This window comes from Malaclemys terrapin, chromosome 1 (assembly GCF_027887155.1).
Source record: "Malaclemys terrapin pileata isolate rMalTer1 chromosome 1, rMalTer1.hap1, whole genome shotgun sequence".
NCBI classification, from domain to species: Eukaryota; Metazoa; Chordata; order Testudines; family Emydidae; genus Malaclemys; species Malaclemys terrapin.
In genome coordinates, this window is record NC_071505.1 from 109,127,549 (window position 1) to 109,152,430 (window position 24,882).

General features: G+C 49.7%; 2 protein-coding genes across 3 annotated transcripts in view; one reads left to right on the plus strand and one right to left on the minus strand.

Moving 5' to 3' along the window:
* SLC6A12 (solute carrier family 6 member 12) overlaps window positions 1-13,426 on the minus strand; it is an 88,116-nt gene extending 74,690 nt beyond the window's left edge. For both annotated transcript variants that reach the window (XR_008445679.1, XM_054034902.1), the window contains exon 1: window positions 13,361-13,426. The gene's annotated coding sequence lies outside the window, so the exon portion shown is untranslated. The remainder of the gene's footprint in view (window positions 1-13,360) is intronic.
* Window positions 3,919-5,885, plus strand: LOC128840651 (uncharacterized). Its single transcript, XM_054034927.1, has 2 exons — window positions 3,919-4,531; window positions 5,356-5,885. The coding sequence occupies exons 1-2, from the start codon at window positions 3,994-3,996 to the stop codon at window positions 5,856-5,858; spliced, it is 1,041 nt and encodes a 346-aa protein (XP_053890902.1). The 5' UTR covers window positions 3,919-3,993; the 3' UTR covers window positions 5,859-5,885.
* Window positions 13,427-24,882: the final 11,456 nt, after the last annotated feature.

Here is a 24,882-nt window from a genome sequence, read left to right on the forward strand (position 1 = left end):
CATTTGGGGCACCGCCAGACCATAGGCGCCGACTTCTCATCTTGCAGGGGGATGCTCGACCCACCCCTTCTGCTCCAGGTCCCGCCCCAACTCCACCCCTTCCCTCAAGCACCCGCCCCGCCTCTTCCTGTCCCTGCTCCACCCCGTCCCCCAAGCATGCCCCATCCCCACTCTTCTCCCTCCCTTCCAGAGCTTGAACACTGCAAATCAGCTTTTCACGGTACTCCGGAAGCACTGGGAGGGAGGGAGAGGAGTTGGTAAGCGCGGGGCCGCCCACGCGAGAGAGGCGTGGATGGAGAGGGGGAGCTTGGCGCCCGTGTGTGCTCTGCACCCACTAAATTTTCCCTGTGGCAGCTCTGGCGCCAGAACACTCACCCACAGAGTCCGGACCTATGACCAGGACAGCAGATAAGAGCAGGTCGGCTCCTGCACACCCAGCGTGTGCTGCAGTCTCCTTACTAGGCAGAAGGCAGGGGCCGTATTCACAGAGCTGAATGTGCCGGCGCGGCACATTCTGTGTGAAGGAGGAGGTACGGGGGTCAGGTCTCTGCAGGGAACTGTGACTCTCCGCCGGGCAGCTCGGTAGCCTCTTTGCTCCCTTGTCCCTCCCTGCCGCCCCCCCCCCCCCCCCCCGGGCTGCGACTCCGGGTTGCCTTTCGGTGTGTGTTAGCAATGGCGGGGGGGTTCTTCTGGGGGTCCACGGGCGGGGATGGTGGCTGTGCCCCAAGTCGGGCATAGAGGCACCAGTTTAATAATACTGTATAGGGCCCCATAAATCCTAAGGATGGCCCCAGGGGCAGGGAGATCCTTCCATGATTTACGTTAAGTGCAGATTTCTAGAAGGAGATTCACCTGCAATGGGAAAAGTGTCAGCTAATGAATTATCCCAGTGAAATCCTAGTCATGGCTAAAGCTCATTTGTGGAACCATGAAACAGACTTTGCCCAGAGTCCTGGTCTCTCAGCACCAGAGACGGGTCCAAGTTGCAAAGCGAGGATCAGGAATCAGCTCTGGGGTTTCCACCATTGCCAACCCCAGGGGCCCAAAAATCAGGAGTCCGGCCAAGGCAAACACTCGTGATATTAGCATAAAAAACATGAGTTTTTAAAAATACATTTGGGGATTTTTTGTATTTACTTTTTGGTTTGTGAGTCTTTAGGGTGCACTCAGGTCACATTTTCAAGCTTTTCTCCACAACTATGAGAATTAGAGAATTATGTGAGAATTAAGCTCGCTCTTTCTTTCTCTCCCTCTTAGTTATGTATTTATTTTTTACAATCACAAGGCCTCCAGCGGCAGTCAGAAAACAACAAATATCATGAGACTCATGAGAAAATCATGGGGGGTTAGAAAACGTGTCATGGTTCAGCCCACTAGAGACAGGCCTGAGCCAGAAAGCTCAGACCTACAGCTGGATCCCAACATCCCCAAAGGTAAGAGAGGCTCTGGTGAGGGGCCCTCTCCACTCTGTACCTACTTTCTGAGCCAGATCAAGCCCTGGTGTAAGTTCTTGCTTACAGCAAGGCTGAATTTCACCCAGGGTCTTCATTATCCCGGCAAGACTAATTATAGAGCACAGTGAAACTGGATAACTATGAACTTCATTATTTTTTTTTTTTTTTTGGCTGCTCTAACGGGTGACGTCTTAATAGTGTGTTAACCTGGTAATGCTACAAACATCAATCATTCTCCATGCATTTTAATGGTGAAATGCACACCCAGGGTGAAGATGAAACAGAATTTTGCTTGGAGAGGGAAGGGAGGTGGGAAATGGGCAGGGGAAGAGGGGAAGCTGACACAGTACTGTACAGTAGAGAACATTATCATCACTGTGTCTTGTTTGCGTCTGCAGGTTGCACAATGCAAATAAAATGATCTGATAAACCCTAACTCTCTGTACATAATAGGCCCAGGGCAAAGAAAGGAGCAGACAGCTGAGAAGGCAACTTTTATCTAAGTTTCATAACAAAGCTCTCAGTACTTGGGATAATGCATCTTTTCGCTACATTTCAAACAAATAAAGAAATCACAGCATAAGTTGTGGGGCAATGTGCTTTCTCCTATGGGCATGCATAGCAAAGCAAGGACTGTGTTCACTTCTGCAACTGACTGGAGGCTAAAAGGCCCCATCCTGACCTGCTCTCTTTGACAACAGTATGCAAAACCGTCATTGACTTAAATGCAAATAGGACTGGGGCCTGAGCAAAGCAGTTGATTCTGTCTTTTCTAAGAGAGATTGTAGCAACAAGAGTAAAAGCATGGGTGGTAGAAGAGCTTAAGAGAATTTTACCCTACCGTAGAATTCTTTAGGATGGCTTAAAAAAACCCTTCATGTGGCTCTCACTCCCTGTTGAATTCTAGAGTAATCTAGAATTTCTGTAGACGTCTATTAAGGGCTTGATCCTGCAAGGTATTGAGTGCAGCACTTAAGCATATGCTTAACTTTAAGCTTGTGAGCGTTCCCATGGTTTATGTGCTATGCTGGATCGGGGCTCATATGTCTAGCAACATATAGGATCCAGCCCCACATTTCTATAGAACAGTGCTGCCTAGTGGACAGAGCACTAGACTGGGACCCAGGAGACCTGGTTTCCACTCCAGGCCATTGACCTGCTGGGGGAACTTGGGTAAGTCACTTCCTGCCCTGTACCTCAGTTTCCCCATCTGTGAAATGTGGATAATGACACTGACCTCCTTTGTAAAGTGTTTTGAGATCAGCTGGTGAAGAATACTATATAAAATCTAGGTATTATTATTAGGCTTACAATGCAAATGTTCAATTATCACCTTACGATATGGGATAGAGATGTTAGACTTGAGATTGATGCCTGCAGGAACTTACAAGCATTCAATACAGCCAAAACACATTTTTATTAATCTAACACCAATTCGACCAATAGTAATAGCCAGGTTAGCCAGACTGGTTCCACCTATGGATTTGTCAGTGTTCCACTGAGGCATGGGGTCCTTAGCATACGCTGGCACCTGATTGGCCAGCATCACAAGGGCAACAACAATGGGGAGAGATACTGGGGGAAGGAAATCCATATAAGGAAATATTAAAAACCAGGATTATTTAGAGCTGGCTGACACTCAGATTTTGCACCACTAGTACTGTATTGGTTTAGAAAGAGGTATAATTAAAGCAGTACAAAAGTGCCTCTACTGGTATTGTTTATGCCTGTAAATTTACAGGAAAGCTATAGCAATGGAAGTGTCTTTGTACCCATATAATGACATCCACATTAGGGGGTTGTACTGCTTTAACTATATCTGTTCCTAAAGCAACGTATTACGAGCAGTACCAAACTGTGTGCAGACCAGCTTCCAGTGTAGGAAGGAGAATGGCAAAGAGGATGGAGATGGGGATGGGGAGGAAGGAAGAGCATGTGCTCAACATACCTATTTACCCTGGCCTACAAGACAGCACTCAAAATTAAAGAGCTGCTCATTTGAAACTGAAAAGGGGAATTTTTTTTTCTTTTACTCCTCTTATACTCGTGATACTTGCTGCTGCAGGGGATTTTCAAGGTGTATGCTCAGTGAGATTCATGGAGGCCAGTGGCAGGAATGAGAAGTTGACCAATGGACCAGATGCTGCTCTCATAGGCCTGGTCTACACTACGGGTTTAGGTCGACTTTAGCACCGTTAAATCGAATTAAGCCTGGACATGTCCACACGACGAAGCCCTCTCTTTCGACTTAAAGGGTCCTTTAAACCGGTTTCTTTACACCACCTCCGACGAGGGGATTAGCGATAAAACTGGCCTTTGCGGGTCGGAATTGGGATAGTGTGGATGGAATTCGACGTTATTGGCCTCCGGGAGCTATCCCACAGTGCTTCATTGTGACCGCTCTGGACAGCACTCTCAACTCAGATGCACTGACCAGGTAGACAGGAAAAGACCCGCGAATGTTTGAATTTCATTTCCTGTTTGCTCAGCGTGGAGAGCACAGGTGACCACGCAGAGCTCATCAGCACAGGTAACCGTGATGGAGTCCCAGGATCGCAAAAGAGCTCCAGCATGGACCGAACGGGAGGTACGGGATCTGCTCGCCATATGGGGAGATGAAGCAGTGATAGCTGAACTCCGTAGCAGTAAAAGAAATGGCAAAGTATTAGAAAAGATCTCCAAGGCCATGAAGGACCGAGGCCATAACAGGGACACACAGCAGTGCCGCGTGAAAATTAAGGAACTACGGCAAGCTTACCACAAAGCCAGAGAAGCAAACGGAAGGTCCGGGGCAGAGCCGCAAACTTGCCGCTACTACGCGGAGCTGCATGCGATCCTAGGGGGTGCAGCCACCACTACCCCAACCGTGTGCTATGACTCTCTCACTGGAGAAACACACAGGGAAGACGGTTCAGGGAACGAGGAAGATGAGGATGGAGGTACTGTAGGTAGCTCACAGCAGCAAGGAAGCGGAGAAACCGGTTTCCCCAACAGCCAGGATATGTTTGTGACCCTGGACCTGGAACCAGTAACCCCCGAACTCACCCAAGACCCTCAGGGCACACAGGAGACCTCTGGTGAGTGTACCTTTGTAAATATTTGTAAACATTACACATGGTTTAAAAGCAAGCGTGTTTAATGATTAATTTGCCCTGGCAATCGCGGCCAGTACATCTACTGGAAAAGTCTGTTAACGTGTATGGGGATGGAGCGGAAATCCTCCAGGGACATCTCCAGAAAGCTCTCCTTTATGTACTCCCAAAGCGTTTGCAAAAGGTTTCTGGGGAGGGCTGCCTTATCCCATACGCCATGGTAGGACACTTTACCACGCCAGGCCAGTAGCACGTAGTCTGGAATCATTGCATAACAAAGCATGGCAGCGTATGGTCCCGGTGTTTGCTGGCATGCAGACAATATCCATTCCTTATCTCTCTTTGTTATCCTCAGGAGAGTGATATCATTCACGGTCACCTGGTTGAAATGGGGTGATTTTATTAAGGGGACATTCAGAGGCGCCCGTTCCTGCTCTTCTGAACAGAAATGTTCCCCGCTGTTAACCACGCGGTGGAGGGGAGGGGTGAAGTGATCATCCCAGAGAATCGTGTGTGTGTGTGGGGGGGGTGGTTTACTTGTGTTTGTGCCGCATGTTAACCGGGAAACCGCAGCCCCTCCTTTTACATTGAAAACCCATTTTAAATGGACAACCCAATTCATCCTTGATATGGGAAATGCGCTGCTGTTTGCAACCTTTCCCGCATGTTAAGAAGGTTAAAAAAGCCAAAACACTGTGGCCTACCATGGCTGCCTGCAAGCCGAAATATGCGACCTTGTAATGAAAGAGTGTACCCATCGTTCTCTAAAATGTGTCTTTTTTAACCACCTCTCCCTTCTCCTCCACCAGCTGCAAATGTTTCTCCTTCGCAGAGGCTAGTGAACATTAGAAAGAGAAAACGTAGGACGAGGGACGATATGTTCACGGAGCTGCAGATGTCCTCCCACGCTGATAGAGCACAGCAGAATGCGTGGAGGCAGTCAATGTCGGACATGAGAAAAGCACAATATGAACGAGAGGAGAGGTGGCGGGCTGAATGGCAGGATGAAAAGAGCAAGTGGCGGGCTGAAGACGATAGGTGGCGTCAGCTTGCAGACAGACGGCAAGAGTCAATGCTCCGTCTGCTGGAGCATCAAACTGATATGCTCGAGCGTATGGTTGAGCTGCAGGAAAGGCAGCAGGAGCAGAGACCGCCGCTACAGCCCCTGTGTAACCAACAGCCCTCCTCCCCAAGTTCCATAGCCTCCTCACCAAGACGCCCAAGAACACGGTGGGGGGGCCTCCGTCCACCTAGTCACTCCACCCCAGATGATCGCCCAAGCATCAGAAGGCTGGCCTTCAATAAGAGTTAAAGTTTTAAAATGCAGTGTGTCCTTTTCCATCCCTCCTCCCCCACCCATCCCAGGCTACCTTGGCAATTATCCCCCTACTTCTGTGAGGAACTAATAAAGAATGCATGAATGTGAAAAAACAATGACTTTATTGCCTCTGCAAGCGGTGCTCGAATTGGGGAGGGGAGGGTGGGGTGGGGTGGTTGGTTTACAGGGAAGTAGAGTGAACCGGGTCGGGGAGGGGGGGTTTGGAGGGTTCATCAAGGAGAAACAAACAGAAGTTTCACACAGTAGCCTGGCCAGTCACAAAACTCGTTTTCAAAGCTTCTCTGATGCGCACCGCACCCTGCTGTGCTCCTCTAACCGCCCTGGCGTCTGGCTGCGCGTAATCAGCGGCCAGGCGAGTTGCCTCAACCTCCCACCCCGCCATAAAGGTCTCCCCCTTACTCTCACAGATATTGTGGAGCGCACAGCAAGCAGCAATAACAATGGGGATATTCTTTTCGCTGAGGTCTGAGCGAGTCAGTAAGCTGCACCAGCGCACTTTTAAACGTTCAAATGCACATTCCACCGCCATTCGGCACTTGCTCAGCCTGTAGTTGAACAGGTCCTGACTCCTGTCCAGGCTGCCTGTGTACGGCTTCATGAGCCATGGCATTAAGGGGTAGGCTGGGTCCCCAAGGATCACGATAGGCATTTCAACATCCCCAACGGTTACTTTCTGGTCCGGGAAGAAAGTCCCTTCCTCCAGCTTTCGAAACAGAGCAGAGTTCCTGAAGACGCGAGCATCATGTACCTTTCCCGGCCATCCCACGTTGATGTTGGTGAAATGTCCCTTGTGATCCACCAGGGCTTGCAGCAGCATTGAAAAGTACCCCTTGCGGTTTACATAGTCGGTGGCTTGGTGCTCCGGTGACAAGATAGGGATATGGGTTCCGTCTATGGCCCCGCCACAGTTAGGGAATCCCATTTCAGCAAAACCATCCACTATTGACTGCACGTTGCCCAGAGTCACTACCCTTGATATCACCAGGTCTTTCATTGCCCTGGCAACTTGGATCACAGCAGCCCCCACCATAGATTTGCCCACTCCAAATTGATTCCCGACTGACCGGTAGCTCTCTGGCGTTGCAAGCTCCCACAGGGCTATCGCCACTCGCTTCTCAACTGTGAGGGCTGCTCTCATCTTGGTATCCTGGCGTTTCAGGGCAGGGGAAAGCAAGTCACAAAGTTCCATGAAAGTGCCCTTACGCATGCGAAAGTTTCGCAGCCACTGGGAATCGTCCCATACCTGCAGCACGATGCGGTCCCACCAGTCTGTGCTTGTTTCCCGGGCCCAGAATCGGCGTTCCACGGCATGAACCTGCCCCAGTGACACCATGATTTCCACATTGCTGGGGCCTGTGCCTTGTGAGAGGTCTATGTCCATGTCAATTTCCTCATCACTCTCTTCGCCGCGCTGCCATCGCCTCCTCGGCTGGTCCGGGTTTCGCCTTGGCATGTCCTGGCTCTGCATATACTCCAGGACAATGCGCGTGGTGTTCATAGTGCTCATAATTGCCGCGGTGATCTGAGCGGGCTCCATGATCCCAGTGCTAGCTATGGCGCCTGGTCAGAAAAAAGGCGCGAAACTAGTATCTGATGGACCAGGAGAAGGAGGGAGGGCGGGAGGGAGGAAGGGCCGAGTGACGACATGGCATACAGGTACAGGAACAGGGAATTAAAATCAAGAAAGGTGGCTGTGCATCAGGGAGAAACACAAACAACTGTCACACAGAATGGTCCCCCCAAAGATTAAACTGAAAACCCTGGGCTTAGCAGGCCGTTGATTTCACGGAGGAAGGGGAAGCAAATGAATACAGAACAAATCTATTTTTTACATCTTAAGCTGGCAGCCGACGGTGCAGCATGAGTGATAGCCTCTCCAGTATGATGATGACGGATACCAGTCATAATATACCACGTCTGCCAGCCACACGTCCGCCAGCACCCAGCATCGCCCTCGGCCTCTTCTGCGTGCTTAGCAGACAATACTGGGCAATTGGAAGAAAATAGTATACTACGATTGGTACCCATCATCATGGAAACAGTAGCATGTCTGCCCAGTTGGCCATGATTGACAGCCACTCCAGTACGACGACGATGGGTACCAATCATAATATACCATCGCTTACCAAAGGGCAAGGGGCTGGTGCAATGCAGCACTACGGCTGCCAGCCCCACGGCTATCACTCATGCTACACCGTCTACCGCCAAAAGGCAGTTAGCAGCTGCTGCTGTGTAGCAATGCAGTCCCACGTCTGCCGGCACCCAGAGGACATATGGTGACGGTGAGCTCAGCTGAGCTGAGCGGGCTCCATGCTTGCCGTGGTATGTTGTCTGCACAGGTAACCCAGGTAAAAAGGCGCGAATCTATTGTCTGCCGTTGCTGTGACGGGGGGGAGGGGCCTGACGACATGTACCCAGAACCGCCCGCGACACTGTTTTGCATCATCCGGGCATTGGGATCTCAACCCAGAATTGCAAGGGGCGGCGGAGACTGCAGGAACTGTGGGATAGCTACCCATAGTGCAATGCTCCGGAAGTCGACGCTAGCCTCGTACTGTGGACGCGGTCCGCCGACTAGAGCACCTAGAGCATTTTATGTGGGGACACACACAATCGGCTGTATACAACCGATTTCAATAAAACCGGCTTCTATAAATTCGAACTAATTTCGTAGTGTAGACATACCCATAGTCACCAGTGTTAAACAGAGTAACTCTACTGAAATCAGTTTAGTGGTTCTGGATTTACACACGTGTGGGTGAGATCAAAATCTGACTCTGCATCAGCAAACACAGTAACTAGGATTTTAATTACAAGGATTATTGATCCTCACGCTTCAGGGAACAAGCACCCTGCTGAGTTCAGAAAGGAACTTCTTCTGCCCGGCCCCTTTTGCTTCATTATTGCACACTGGTCAGGCAAGGTTCACATTGTATCTACTGTACAGAGAGAGAGCCAGATTCTGCTCTCACATAGACCAGGGTAAATCAGGAGGAACTGGTGAAGTCACCAGCATTACAGTGGTGTAAGCAAGAGCAGAATCAGCTCCCTCTGCCTTTGTATTAAAGAAAGTAACTGCTTTAATCCAAGTAAGTTAAAGAAACAATTACTGCTCAACTCCCAGGCTGGTTCTACCTGCTACCAGAGAACAAAGAGCTCCCAGCACATTCCAAAGTAACAGGGAGCTGCACCTCACAGAAACACCCCGGCTCACATTCTTCCAGGTACACGTCACACAAATACCCCTGAGCAACATACATTGCGCTGGCATAAGCGCCTGTGTGCACAGCACTATGTTAGTGGGAGATGCTTTCCCACCAACATAGCTACTGCCGCTTGTTAGGTGGTTTTATTATGTCAATGGGAGAGCTCTCTCCTGTCGGCATAGAGCAGCCACATGAGACATCTTACAGCAGCACAGCTGTAGCAGTACAGCTGTGCCGCTGTAAGCTTGCTAGTGTAGACATGGAGACTTCAAGAGAAACAAGAAGGTGAATAGCAAGAACCTTACCTCCCAGAGCTGGAATAAATATATACTTGTGACTCACCAGCCACTCAATTCCAGACCCCATCCCAAATATACCAGGATGGGAGAGGAAGGCCAATGAGTGACAATGGGGAGAGGACTCCTGCCTGGAACCACAACCACCTGGCTGCTTTGCACTGATCCAGGCCAGCATCTAACACGGGGCTGCACAGATAGGTGCTTAAACTAGGCGTAATGGTGGTGCTGCCGCACTCCCTGGCTTGAAGTGGTGTTCATCAGATACAATGTTTACAGTTTGATTCAATGGCTCTCAGCACCCCCCCACTATACACATTGTTGAATGGGTTCTTAAAGCCTGGCTGGGGATTAGAGGAACTATCCTGCCAAGACAGAGATGGGCCCAAACCAAAATTTCCCAGATCCCAACACGTCTGCACTTTGGAGTATTGGAAATCTGGATCTGAATTTTGCCGCTGAAGCCGATCTCCTCTTCCGAAGTCTCACATGTGAAGCCACTGCTTTGGGGGGAGCCTCAGAGCCTCAGAGGTCACTGGTGGCTAAAGGAGCCAGTGCTCCAGTTCTGTAAAATGAGACCAGTGACTCCTAAAGTTTTTTAGCAAGGTTCAGGGGAGACCTAGTCTCCAAGATAGGGTCACAGGGATAGCACCTTGGTGTGGGGGAGCCCGCCTCTGAATCTGGGCCAAAAGGTGTGCTTGATAGGTGGTGCCAGAGCCGCTGGTTCCATACTGTTCTAGACACGTTTCTACCAAACCCTCCGAAACTTGCCTGTGCTTTATGGAGTCTAATCTCTCCTGAGGCTACAGAGCAGGACACACATGGTCAGAGCCAGCCCTATGTCCTGTGAGGCCCTGTGCAAAGGTTGTTAGGGGCAGTGTGGGCAAGGAAGAATTAGGCAAGATTTTCATAAGCCAGGGAAAGGGTTTGCCAGCTAGAGGAAGAATTGGGTCCCTGTCTTATTCCTTTACACCTAGCAAATATATTAGCCTATGCAAGTGCACACTTAGCAGCCACCGAGGGTCACCCCTGCTCTCTACAGCTGAAACGGTGCTCTAGGGGCCTTCTGCAGGACTCCTGGCACCTCAGGCAGTGTCCCTGGACAGTCCGGGCAATACATCCAGCAGTACAGAGTGAGCACTGCCTGCTGTCTCCAGGAAGTCATTAACCTTGTCACTCTAACCACAGCGAGTGCACTGACCCTGAACTCCTGGTCAGGTGCAGCGCTGTCAGGAGCTGCCTTCCCTGCTGACAGACAGTCCCATCTTCTGTTGGCAGGTAGGACAGACATACTGCGAGAACAGAGCAGCTATGCTCTCAGTCTCTGTGGGTCCCACGACTGGAACAGAAGAGGGTCCTACAGGCCACGACAGAGGAGCATTGGCAGAGATGTGTGTGGCCCAGGACTGGAATATCAAGGGGTCAGACAGTCGCAGTTGGCGGAGCTACATAGGGGAAGCCAGCATGGCACTTGTCGAAGCTGTGCTGAGCTCTGCCAAGGTTACAGCTCCATTCACTCTCACAAAGCACTGAAATTCCCTCCCAAGTACAGACGCACACAAACCAACAGCAGCTTTCATTTGCAAGCTTTCCCCCAGATCATCTCTGTAGCCTGCACCCAGCCATCAGGTTCGGACTGTGTCCCTGCCAGTTCAGGGAAATCTGGCTGTTACATCCAAGGTTATGCTAAAGTCCAAAGCTTACTCATCCGGTGTCAGCAGCTGCTGACTGGAGAATTGGAGCAAAGATATTTCCAATGGGATTGGCAGTGACCATCAAGGACTACACTGAAAACTCTGCTCTTCAAAGGAGATATGGAATATCTTTCATGAACTTTTATATGACCTGTTGCATGTACACTCATCCAACAGACCTGTGCGAACATAGTGATCCACACGAATGTTCATGTGTGCGTAGATGTGTACTTGCAGACAGACTGGCATACAGGCACAGACACACAGACCAGTGACCTCCACAACCACGCCACCTATAAATGGGAGCAACTCCTATGAAGTCTCTGGAGTTGGACCAGCTGAGGATCTGGCCCACAGATATGCCTGTTGGTGCATAGGCGTGTTACTTGACCACTCTCACCAGTGCGCAGACAAAACTCCTTCTTCCTAAAGACATCTTAGCTCCAAACATTCTCTCTCACTCTCAGCAAGGGATTCACAATTAGAGCTTGGCACATTTTTTCAGGTGAAGAGTTTTTCTGATGAACACTATTCAGTCAACCTGGAACTATTCCTGAACCTAATACAAATTTGCTGAATAGTTTCAGCCAGAGAGAAATTTCCAGGCTAGATTCACAAAACAGCCAGAGGAGGCAGAGGTTGGGGACTTTATAGCTTTTAGTCCAGTGCACTCAGCAGGGATGTGGAGACCTAGGTCTGAATTCCTGCTCTGGAGCAGGGACTTAAACCCATGGGTCCCCCAAGTTCTGGAACAGGGATTTCACCCCAGCTCTGCCCTAACCAGGGGACTCTTAGCTCTTCTGGGGTGGGGCTCTCTCTCCATCTCTCCTGTTGAAATTGTTGTGCTTTGTATAAAATACTTGAATAGTCATTGGGCCGGAGAGTGAGACACAACTCGATAGTCTGGAGATTAAGGCACTCCCCTGGAATGTGGCAGATCCAACTTCAAGTCCCCATGCCAATGAACATTTAATGCCCTAAACACCGGTCTAAGACTATGTCTACACCAGCAGTTTTGTCAATAAAATTTTTGTCAGTCAGGGGGGTGAAAAGACACATCCCCGACCAACATAAGTTACAGTGACAGAAGCATCAGCATGGACAGTGCTATTTTGGTGGGAGAGATTCTCCCACCAACATACCTAATGCCACTTATGGGGGGTGGTTTAATTGTGCCAAGTGGAGAGCTCTCTTCCGTCAGCATAGAGCAGCTACACAGGAGACCTTACAGCAGCGCACCGGCATTGGTACAGCTGTGCCGCAGTAAGGTCTCTAATGTAGACATGGCCTAAAAGTTACAAGGGGGCCACCACCTTGATTCAACCCAGCACAGACTTCTTCAACTCACTGATATTTTTCATAATGTTCAGATCCGGGTCAACAAAAACCAATATTTTTTCCAGTACCAGCAAACCAAAAAAAAGTGCAGTTCTTCACACTACCCTATTCACAGCGCTTCCCCCGCCCCTACACAAAATCCTTGGATCAGGACATTCCCCAGCAAACACACACCCCAGGAACCAGTAAAGTTCTTTTCACAGAGCAGCAGCCTGCAGGCGCCCAAGTACATGTCAGGACACTGTTCTCCCCGGGCAGATGGTGTTTGAAGAGAAGGAATTACTATACTTTGCTTACACCAAATGAAATTCCTGCAGCCTGTCCCACTGAGTCCTCCCTCCCACTCCCCATACACGCTCTCAACCCATCCCTGCTTTACAACCCCGTCACTGCCTGCTCCCCTCAGTGCGTGTCCTTCTCACAGCCCATAACTGTCTCTGCCCATCCTTTTTGCTACCTGGCCCATGCACTCCCTAACCATAATGGTACCTATTGCCTGTCCCTCTCACAGCCCTGTGCTCTCCACCCCACTAGCAATCCCTCGGTGCCCATTCCCTTTGCTATCCATCCACCTCTCTGCCAATCTCTCTAGCATCCCTTGCTGCCAAGTCCCCTCACACCCATTTCCCCCTCTGGAAATCAATAAGGAAAGTTCCCTTCAGTTGGTCCCTCAAAATGAATTCCTTTACTTTCTTCAGGTCCCTCTTCCTAGCCTAACAGCAGTGGGGGCTTCTCCCTCTCACAGACTCCTTTGCCCGCCCATCAAAATACTCCATGCACCCCTGGACTCCAGTAAGCTGTTCTGTTGAAATGTCCATGAAGCCTGCAGGGTCACTGCCTAAGCGACAGTAAGCGGCTGTGGAGTTCCCTATGGCCCCAGCACAGGCAGCATGACGTATAGACTCAGACAGATACATGGACAGAACAATTACCCAGCTCACCTGAATCCACCTCAAGTCTCCACAGGCAACGCAGTACTGTCCCACTGAGTCACTGGGTGGCCAACAGGCAACTCATTATATGCAAGAACAGGCAAGTCAAGGTGCCTACAACTCTAGGAGAAAGGGGATTGGGGAAAAGATCCCTCCCTCTCTCCTCCTTCTCCCCTCCCTCTCTCCCCCCTCCATCAGATCTCCCTGTTAAATTATTATCAAGTTCATTTGTGGGTGGAGTGAGAGAGAGGGGGAGTGTGTGTGAGGAATGGAAATTTCTCTTCACCTCCTTTCCAATACTTTCCTCTCCAGACCTTTAACCGTAATAGGAAGCACTGGCAGAGAGAAAACATGGGAAATAGAGGCCAGGCCAGGCAGAACTAAGGCCAGAAGTTTGCAGGCAGCAGTTACAACATTCAGTGGATCTAATCCAAGTCCCATTACGCTCACTGGAACGAAGCAAGCTCTCCTCTCACACACAGTTTGATAAAGCCTAACCAGACTGCCTCACACTCCCAGCTCTTTAAACTGTGGAATCCTCTTACAGCGCCCTGGGACATGGAATGAATTGTCTCAAACTCCACCAGGAATGATTATGCTAAACCTGTTTCAGTGCTGGAGCTCAGGACAAAATAACAAGAATGAAGAATCCAGCTGTCAACCTGCAAAATGCAATGGAGGAACTGGGAGCTGTGCAAGGGGGATATATATTTATTCTACTGCACTCAGGGCAACATATTGAAATGTCTGCGTTTCTACCATGCACACACATGTACAGCCAGTCTGAGTTCACGGTTTGTGTAACACTATTGTTGTTGGCCAGGATCAGCATGCCCTAAGCCTTTATTTTGACACATGCCCACTGGGTTGTTTTCACGTGATGCCATATCTTATTTAAAGGAACATTCCCCGTGTGTGTTTTATAAGTGCTCCGATTTCCTCTTTAGAGCAACTTCTCTGTATCTATATTTGTATCTCTCTCTGTAGTGATTTCAGCAGAGATACTCACATGATCAGTAGCAGGACCTAGGATACCAGTGCCTCCAGTTTTCTCATTAGCATTCAGTATCTTCCCCTCTCTTTGGCTCCCATCCTGCAGACACAGACTCATGTGCTAAAGCTAAGTGTTTGCAGGATCGGGGCCTATACATTCACACAGGGATTAAGCACATTTCCTGAGCCATTTATCTGGGTTGGACACTACTGGGTGCTGAGCACCCTCAATTGCCATCAGCGGTAGCCCATCAGGTGGAAGTTGAGGGCACTTGGGGAGCAGCAGGATGCACCCAGCCCCTGGCTGTGCTGGGCCTTCTGAGGGACTCTATAGGTTCTTTTATATCATTTACCAAGAAAATCCTGCTTAGACTCTAAAAGGAGCTGGCGAGGTCGTATCTAAAAATACTCAATGACTCCTGATGGAGGCAAGGAGCCCACAGAAGTCTGGGCAGTGTTTAGATGGTCACCTGTGAATGGTAGTTCCATCAGCATACGCCATAATACAGCCACTCAGGATTGTGTTTTATGAAACAGGGGGAAAGAGCCTATGTTCTATTTTGGAGTGCAAACAGTAGGGCCAGAGCCTGATCCACTCTACCAGTCCTCTGGACTGCCAGGGCCACATAAAGAAACTTCAAAGCTGCTCTAATCGGGCTGCTGGGAATTCCTCCAGCTTGGGGGAAAAGCTGCGTGCTGCCCCTTCCCAGCCCCAGTGCTCCCAGTATAGGGGACAGTTCCAGGCTGGTGTCAGGGGGCTGCTGTGTTCTCTTGATCTCTGGCTGGTAGAACAATCCCTTGGAGCTATTACAGCCAGTATAAATTAAAGAAGTTACACTGGGAACCAAACTGGCCTACAGCACCCTTGGGACTTGGGGGTTGCCACCTTTCTAATGGATAGTAACCGGACCACTGAGGCCCCGCCTCTTCCCCACAAGGCTCCACCTCTGCACCCTGCCAGTTGCACAAGGACCCTGGCCCCGGAGGCAGCTGCTGCTGCTGCGCTGCCTCCTTCCCTCTGCTTAGGGTTGCCACAGATTAAAAAAGAGTGGACATCAGGGCTCGTCAAATGGCACCCAGACACACAAGCCGAAATCCAGACTGTTCGGGTGAAAACCTAGCATGAAGGTGGCCCTCTGGCCAAACAAAGCATGGCCAGATGGAAGGATCAGAGGCCTCGTTCCAGTATTAAACATGAGCATGCCAGCCACGGTCAAAGCACTTGGCTTTAATCAAGAGATGGGCTGATGCAGCAGTAAGGTTCCCCCACCTGGGCACAGAAATAGGCCTTTTCTTGTCTCACTAATGACAGGAAAGTCCAGCTCTATAAGTCTCTAGTGGGGCTACATTTAAGATCTAACAGGGATAAGTCTGAACATCAAGGGCTTGTCTTAAAGGTGTACTGCTTTAAACCATAGCAATAAAGTTCAAGTGGTACAATCCACACTAGTGTGGGTGCAGTTATAGTGGGATAAAATGGCTCATATTGGCATCACTTATTTCTAGATGGGAAAGGGAATATACCGACATTTGTGGAGCTGGTAGAAAATGTTGATTAGAAAATGCCGAAACACTTTGAGGAAACGTATTGATTTCACTACATTTTTAAAATGGAAATGATCAGCATGTTTAAAACTTTTATGTACTGTAAAACCAAAACAGATAAATAAGGGCCAAACTAAATATTTTGGAATATTTAGTTTTGCAAAAAATTCCAAGATTTCTACTTTGCATCCCGATCCGGGAGAAAATGAAAACTCAACATCTCAGAATTTCCCAAGGGATGGGAATTTCAATTTTTTTTGCCTAGCTATACTAGTATGAGGCACCTTTGTATTGCTATAACTGCATCCACACTTGGAGTGATGCAGGTATAACTATTTTGGTTTAAAAAAAATAATCTCTCGCCCTCCACTCCCTCCCACTCCCCAAAATAGCTATTGTGGTACAAACTCTGTGCATAGACCTGGCCTGAGAAAGGCCTATCAAAGCTGTAATACACTCACTGCTCTCTAGCAGCTCCTTGGGGATGAGGGAGACAGTCCCAGATCAGATAGCGCATGGATGCATAACTTGTGTTGATAACCAGAGGCATTTTGAGGCACACCATATGCAGACTCCTAACTAGCATACCTGCGAACGATAAGTGCATGACAGCAAACTGATCTCTGCGTTTCGGGATTTCTTTTCTGGAGTTCCTAAAATGCAAAGGCAACTCTAGGGAATAAACAGCATGTACATGAAGTTCACAGCAGCTACTAAAATGGGGAGGGAAGAGAAATAATAAAAAGGGACCTACCAGCATAGAGGTGAAAAACATGGGCAGGAAACGACAAAATGAGATTCAAGCTGGAAAATAAATCCAAGCCTCTGAGATATCTTGAAGCACAGCTATGCACAGGGAGAAACCTAGAAAGCAGTAATTCTGAAAGCGGGACTCAGGTTGGGGGTTCAAAGGGTAGGAGGTGGTATTTTACAAGCTTCACCCACAAAATAAATTCCACCCACTTGAGTCACCAGAATGAGTGCCACTCACAGTAGACTACAGATATTCAATATATGATCATGTGCATCACTTCACTCCACTGGGTTCCCTGACCTCACATCCCCCTCAGTACGACTTCAGTATGCCCATAGGCTCTACTACAGAGGTTCTCAAACTGGGAGCCGTGACCTTTCAGGGGGTCGTGAGGTTATTATGTGGCGAAGGGGTTGTGAGTTGTCAGCCTCCAACCCAAGCCCCACTTCGCCTCCAGCAGTTATAATAGTGTTAAATATAAAAAATACATGGTTTTAATTTAGGAGGAGGGTCACACTCAGGCTTGCTGTGTGAAAGGGGTCACCAATACAAAAGTTTGAGAACCACTGCTCTACTACATCATTGGGCTTCCCTCCTCTATGATTGCAGGGGGGAATGCTAGTGGTATCTCCCAAATGCCACCCATTTGTGACATCAAAATGAGACATCATTTGCAGGGAATTGTGCAGATCTGTGATCATCCCTCTCCTTTCCTACATGAGTAATTAAATAGTTAAGGATGTTGACATTTAAATTCTCATCACTGGGCATCTTACATTATCACCTCTCTGTCATGAATGAGGAAATTCACACCTCTCAGAGCTGTCGTTCCAGGCTCTGTTGCAGAATGATTTGTATATTGGTAACACTCAATTCTCATTTTCGAGTTTAGAGATTCCAGTAGGGTGTATATGGGCATACTGGCTGTTTCCGAGCCCTAGCTGAAAGCACCTAGCAGCTATAATGGAAAGTAAATCAGACATGAGTTTGCAAAGAGACTTGGTAGCAAAATAAACCCAATGCACTTTTGAGCTGTGTACACAAAAGTATTATGTCCTGGACTGGGGAGGAATAGTCCTTCTTCAGTACAACCACATGTAGAACATTAAATTCAGTTCTAGTCACCTCATCAGGGTCCATGGTTTGATCCCACTCTGCCCATTATCTAAAGGTTTGGCCGCCTTTGCCATTCATAGTGGTGTTTCCAGTGATAACTTACAAGTTGCTTTAGATGGGAGGAGCCCATCCTTGGGGAAGGATTTTCCTGCACCATTGATGTCAGGAAGCACCATGTCCCCTTGTAGGCTGTCTCAACAAAGAGGCTGAGAACAGACTGGGCCACATTAGAAGTGGTCCCTCCTGGTCCAGCATGAAGCAAATGGAAAGAGAGCAGGTTGAGAAGCCCAAAGCACTGTTGCCCATACTCCACCTATTCTATGGAGAGGGACCTCAGTTTACAAGGGTGCCACCCAGTGCCTTTCGCACTGAGGCTGTCCTCTGGAGGATCACTCATCTATTTGGAGTCCATTCTCAGTTTGCCAGGCACACAACGTGCCTGCCAGACATGGGCCATGAACTCCGACACGCCTAAGGGACTGATGCTGAGCTTGACAGATTAGTATTTACTCTGCCCCTTCAGCCTCTGGAGGCCTTTGTTATTTTCCATTGGCTGACGATGGGAACAAGTTGTATCTCAGCAGTATTCTTCTCATCCCCGCTCTCTATTCACCTCTTGCCAGCTGGCAGGACTCCTCTGCCTCCAATTCTCCCTGCCCCTTTCTTCAAGCAGGTGCAGGTTTTAGTCAAACTCTTTGGGTCTATTTTTCACCCTTTCACCTCTCTGTTTAGTCATGACATGTCTTCTAAACAATCACCTCGGGGCCTGGGAACTCCCTTCCCGGCACACCAGAGACACACTGTGGGTGAGGAAGGGAGGGGCTGCCTACAGGAGGCATGCAAACCTTTCCCAGGGGCAATAACAGTTCCCAGGGTCCTCGTTCGTGGAAAAGTAGAGCCATCCCAACATGCCCACAGAGATGCTGCAGCCCATCCCAACGCTCAAGCTCCTGTTGACACCTCAGCGGGTGCCAACGTTTTCACGGCTGCATAGTTACAGTGTTGCTATCTCTTGTGATTTTATCACAAGTCTCATTGTCACATTTTTCTGGAACTCCCCAGCTCCTAGAATTACTCCTGGGGGCATTCTGCACCAAAAATTAAAAATTCTGTGCCCCAAAATTAAAAATTCTGCTAATTTGATTTCTCGAAATAACACTACCTAATCGCACCAGTTTCAATTATTTTGGTCATTTATTTCAAAATACCTATCAGCAAGTATGTCTGGAACAATACCGACACACAATAAATCCCCCAGGAATAGAGAGTTAAAGAAACCTGTATGTCAACCCAGTTCCTGTTTCTTTGCCCCCTTACTCCCCAGCCAGGGGGGCCTGACACCCACAACTCCTCCCCCGCAGAGCCCAACCACCACCCCCCAGCCAATACACCCAAACCCCTTCCTCCCTAGAGCTCAGCCATGGCACCCCACAGTCCAGATACCCACCCTCATTTCTCCCCCAGAACCCAGTGATCCAGAGGGAGAAATAGCCTGATGCTCAGTCCCAAGCTTGCACAGAGTTTTCTGTGCACTGTCCTCTCCTTCCCTCAGGGCATGCTGGGAACCCTCTAGCTCCCTCCCCCTCCCCCCAGCTGCGTCTTCTATGTGCGAACTGAGCTCTGCCAGGTCCAGCAGCCCCTAATGGTGGCTAGCAGCTTTGCAGCCTATTTCTGGGAAGGTGAGGAAGGAAATTCTGCGCATACAGTGTTAATTTCTGCAAAATTCTGCATTGTGCAGTGGCGCAGAATTCCCCCAGGAGTGGATTAGGATCATGGGATTAGGGGAGACTCAGAGCATTCATTTAAAAAGTTTCTAGTTCCATGGGTTGCAGAGAAAAACTTGGCAATGTGACCTGAGTGCACGCGAAATTTTCAGAAACCAGAAGGCAAAGAAAAAGAACCCCGACTTAGTTACTTTTAAAGTGTCATGATTTTGGGGGCCTGGCTCATGATTTCTGAAGGGTGGCATACTAATAATGCACGGACCATGGCTATTCCTCTCACTGGGACCACGTGGAGTTCACAATCATTAGCAGGGATAGAACCCAGATCCTTCTGCTGCAAAGGCCCCTCTAAGGATATGTCTACACTTCACGCAGGAGGTATAAATTCCAGCTTGAGGAGACATACCCAAACCAGCTCCCATCGAGCTATCACGCTAAATATGGAGTGTAGCCACAGTGGCACACGGTGGGGTGCTAGCCACCCCGAATACAGGCCTAGTGTCTTGGATGATCACGTACTGACCCGGCTAGCCTCTTCTATGGCTTGCACTGCTGTGGCTACTCTGCTATATTTAGCATGCTAGTTCACTCAGAGCTAGCTCGGGGTATGTGCCCTTGAGCTGGATTTACACCTCCAGCTCCATGTGCAGGCATACCCTAACCTGAGATAAAGACAACTCTGGTAACTGTGCTAGCATTAGGGCTTAGAGCCACCGTGGGCCTCAAGGAAAACACACACACACACACACACACAGAGCAGTACATCCAGGCGTGCCCACAGACACCCTGCAGCACCACCCTAGCAATGACAGCAATTCCTAGGAGCCTCTCTCCTGGTCTGGCGGGCACAGCTCTCTCCCCATCAGCCAAGCTGCCTCCAGAGGTAGTAGAGTACCTGCAGATGTCCTGGAAATAAGGTCAATTTCAGACAGCACCCCTTACCCCATAGTTAGTGTCGCTCTTGATCCACCAGCAGAGCAAACACTGGGGACGCAAACAGTGGCGCTCAAATACGATTGATGCAATCTAGGAAGTTACTGCATTCAAACAGCCAGTGCTGACATAAGGGTATATTTCTCCCAAGTGTTCTTTATCACATGTGCTGCCTTCTCCACAATCAAGTGGGGCTATCAAGGGACAACTTTAATGTCTCCCCTCCCGCCCCACCCCTGAAATCTTTGCACCACTGGATGGCTGGGCACAGCTCACAAGCTCCTCTGCTGGTGGTCTAAGCTTCCTGCCTCACCTGCACCGAGACTTCAGCCAACCTCTGGGAAAGTGCTCCATGAGTGAGGCGCTCTCATGCACCTGTGTGGAACTACATATGCAAGCATGCATGCACATAGCCACATGCACACAGACATGCATGTTCACACACAGGAAGTCATACAAAGACCTATGCAAACACACACCAGCACACTCGTATACAGATGCAGCAGAACCTGGGGATTAAGAGGGGCATTCTGATTTTCTACAGTGCAGCAAGGAGATAGGTCAATAATCAGCAAATGCTTACACTACACCAAAATAAAGTCCATAGCTGAGCAAGAGACGCCTGAAATTGTGACCGCTCCACACAGTTGTGTTGCAACCCTTTGTTATGTGCATTATGGTGCCTTTAAGGGAAAGCTGGGAACAATTCAGCCTCCTTTCCAGAAGGAAGGGGGAAGTTCTCTTGGGAGTGAAGCTGCAGTCAAAACCAGCCAGATGCTGCTGGCAGCTGATGGTCACCAGTGGGGAGCACAGGAGGCTGTTCTGGGGCACTGGGAACCCTAATGGGGAGAATCAGAGCCAAATGTTCACCATCCAAGGAGAGGCCTGTTTCACAGAACACTGCTTGACAAACAGACATTCCCCAGCTAAACAGTCACCTGCTAGAACCAAAATGCAGCTTGTAGTGAGGCGGTGTGGCTCACCGCCGCCCCGGAGCGGGACGAGCCCATCTGCAGGCTGGAGTGGGCGGAGCTAGGGAGCTCTAAGCCTGCCCCTCAGAGGGTAAGGCGGCGACCAGGAAGTATAAAGGCTCACCCTCAGAGCTCACTAGAGGCCCAGCAGCCGGGGAGGCCAGACGTCTCCAGCCTAGCCCATGACTGGGAAACCCCCGCGGCCCAAGGTGCAGGCCAGGACTGGCCTGACTTGCCCTGCGCTCGCTACCCGGAGGAGTTGCCGAACCTGCCCTGTGCTCGCTACCAGGAGGAGTTGCTGGGCCTGCTGCTTGCCCACTGCCCCGAAGAACCCATGGTGCTGGACCCCCCAGAGGTACAACACCCTGACACAGGTACTACCCGAGGGGGAGGTAGGAAGTGGCCCGGGGGGCAGCCGACCCTAGTCTGGCTGCAGCACTGCCAGAGCCCATGTCAGTGTGTTGCGGCCAGGATCCCCACTGACACAGCAGCGGGTCTTCTGCCACTGCTAGGGCCCCGGGCTGGGACGCAGTGGAGTGGGAGGGCCTGCATCCCCCTCTCCCAGGCCTTTTGGAGGCTTGAGCCTCCTGTCACTGCTCAGCTCTGCCTGAGCTCCTGACTCATTACTGTTTGTACTGTCACTGCTCAGCCCTGCCTGAGGGCCTGAGCCCCTGACTCATTGTTGCCCCACCCTGACCCAGGGCCTGGGCTTATTGCTACTGTTTATACTGCCCCTGCTCAGCTCCTGCCGGAGGGGCCTGAGTGTCTGATTCATTGCTGCCCCGCCTGACCCAGGGCCTGGGCCTATTTCTGTTGTACCGCTGCTGCTCAGCCCCTGCCCGAGCGCCTGAGCACCAGACTCATTGTTGCCCCGCCCTGACCCAGGGCCTGGGCTTACGGTGCTTATTCCAGTTGCTGCAAGAGCTGCTGAGGGACACCCCCGCGGATGGACTAATTCTCCCGAACATCAACTGTGTGTAGTGAGCCAGTGTGGCTCCCCGCTGCCCCGGAGAGGGTCGAGCCCCGGCTAACCCTTGTACATAGCTGTATCTTTTTCCCTGCGCAAGATCTGCACCCCTGAAGCCAATGCACCCCCACACACGTCCCCTACCACAGGTCCCTCCTTCAAGAAAAGCTGCCATTGCAATCGATTAGCAAGAGGCCTGCATTCATGCTTTTGCTAATAAAGCTGGGGAAATAATGGTTCCCCTTGTGGAACAACACAGCTGGTTGCCCAATTGCTTTGATCCACAAGGCAAGAGATATTGGGGTCATTCATGATATTTCCCAGGAATTTGCTTTTTTCCATAATATCTTATCTGCTAGCAATTCTGACAGTGCCACAAAGCACAGAAGCTTATTTTTGAATATGCTGCATTTTCTTCCCCTCCCCCCAGACTCACACCCTTCTAGATTTTGAGATCAAGAAACCTTCTAGATTTTGAGATCAAGTGGTAATGCGCGCGCGCATACACACACACACGGCTTCCAAAGCCATGACGGCTCTAGAGTTGAGTGTTGCTGGTATTTCTTTCCAGCCTGAATCAAAGGAAGCAACAAGTACTGAAATCTCAGTGAGAGAACACAGTGCACGTCTTCCGTAGAACATGCTACATCTACTCTACTTCACAAAATGGCAGCTGTGCACAGAGATAGACTGATGCCTTAGAAGTTCAGCAGCGCAGTACAAGTCACACAGATATATCCCCAACAATTCCACACAGCTCAGTGCAGTTCTTTCGGTTCCTTTCCCCAAGATGTCCAACGTCCCATTAGATGAGGATGAATTCTGTCTGATCTCACCTCCCTGGGGGCTCCTGTCTTCCTGAAACACCGCATCTGCCCTGAATTCTTAAGCAGGGCAAGGAGACTAATGACATTATCTATCACCCCAATGCACTAATTAAGTTAGACCAAAAAATCCTAGCCAAAAATCTTGGCAATGTCCTTCCAACCTCAGTTCCTACCAAAATTGTAACTCAGTCCACAATGTTACTACTTGGGCTTCCATTGAACTGAAAACAGGCTTGGTCTTTCCTTACACAGTGAAAACTATAATTGGATGTACTGGCCACGCCTTGTTGAAGTGACACATAAATTTGTGGTAGAGCCACATTTCTTATCCTAAACTCTCCATCCCTCCTACGAGGCTTTGGGGTTGTTTTTTTTTTGTTTGTTTGTGGGGGGGGGTTGCCCATGTGTTGCTCACCATATCCCAGAAGCTAGCTGAGTGACTGGCTCACATCTTCCATGCATCCATCAACAGTCATCCTGAATACTGGCCAGGAGATGTCACAAAGTCCACAAAAGATTCACAAGCTGGGATTCCATGCCAGTGCTTTCTCCTATGGGAGCACATCATTCCCACCCTTTTGCACTAATTTGGGTGGAGAGGGGCTGTTAAGGTCTCTCCTCTTCAGGATGGATGTGATGAGGTGAATCATCTATTGCGCTGCACCAAAAAGTAGGGACACAGACTGAGATGGAGAGAAGGCAGAAGGGGCCTCATCAAAAATCTCAGTGGTAGCAGTAGAAAAGGTGTCTGTATGCAGGGGCATGTAGATAATGGAGACATCTGCTGACAGTCAGCCTGTGTGATTCTGTAAGAGAAACATTTGCTCTGCTAGGGACATTGGCAGAGAGGGCCCCAGAAGAAAGAGTACGGCGAAGCCTTGGGCATGTGTTCTCTCCATGCCTGGGTGGCTGACTGGACAGGAAATGAACCTATTGGAAGACATAGGTTCAGGAGACCAGCAGATATCTGGACTACACAGGCTGTGAGGGTGCAAAGAGCAATGTGGATCTGGGAGGACAGGCAAATTGGGGTTGGTTGTGGTACCTGCTGGCAAAGTGGTGGGATTGTGAACAGCTAAGGTGGAGACTCTGAATCACCTGGTACAGCCCCTTCACAAGTAGTTATACCATAACTCCCCCAGATACTTCCCCCTACCACTGCTGTGCCTGGTGCTCCAAAAGGAGGCTGCTATAGAGACGCCCTGGATTGCAGGTCAATGACACATTGTCTTGGTTGTCAAACACCCATCATTTTCTCCACGGAAATGCTCATTCACACAAGCATCTAGGAGAGAGTCTTTACAACATTGCGGCGGATCTCTGTCTGGCAAGATCCTGCAATGTTGCCAAGCAGTTCATCCTTACCCTCCTACTCAGCACTCTGCATTTTTAAAATTTCTTCTTAGTGCCGCCAAAGAAGGTGCCCCGCCTAACGCTGGCTGGGGGGCACCACCCCCCACCCAGCATTCACCTTTCTCACAATCTGAAGCCACAGAGATGTCATGTGATCCTTTCTGCAACCTAGGAAACCGTTGAGGAAATTGCATCATATTTAGAGTAGCCAAAAGAGCAGTCAGTTTTGGAAAAATCTCCCTCCTCGAGCCCAGAAGCAGATCTAGCACAAACAGCAGAACTCCATTCAAAAAAACCAAATGGGGAAGCACTGGATGAGGGGGGCGGGTGGTCTCGCTTATTTTCCAT

Bases quoted from the DNA above. Each gene is read 5' to 3' on its own strand.
- LOC128840651 (XM_054034927.1), top strand. From the start codon at position 3,994: ATGGAGTCCCAGGATCGCAAAAGAGCTCCAGCATGGACCGAACGGGAG. The intron at 4,532-5,355 runs GTGAGTGTACCT...CTCCTCCACCAG, and splicing joins GGGCACACAGGAGACCTCTG to CTGCAAATGTTTCTCCTTCG.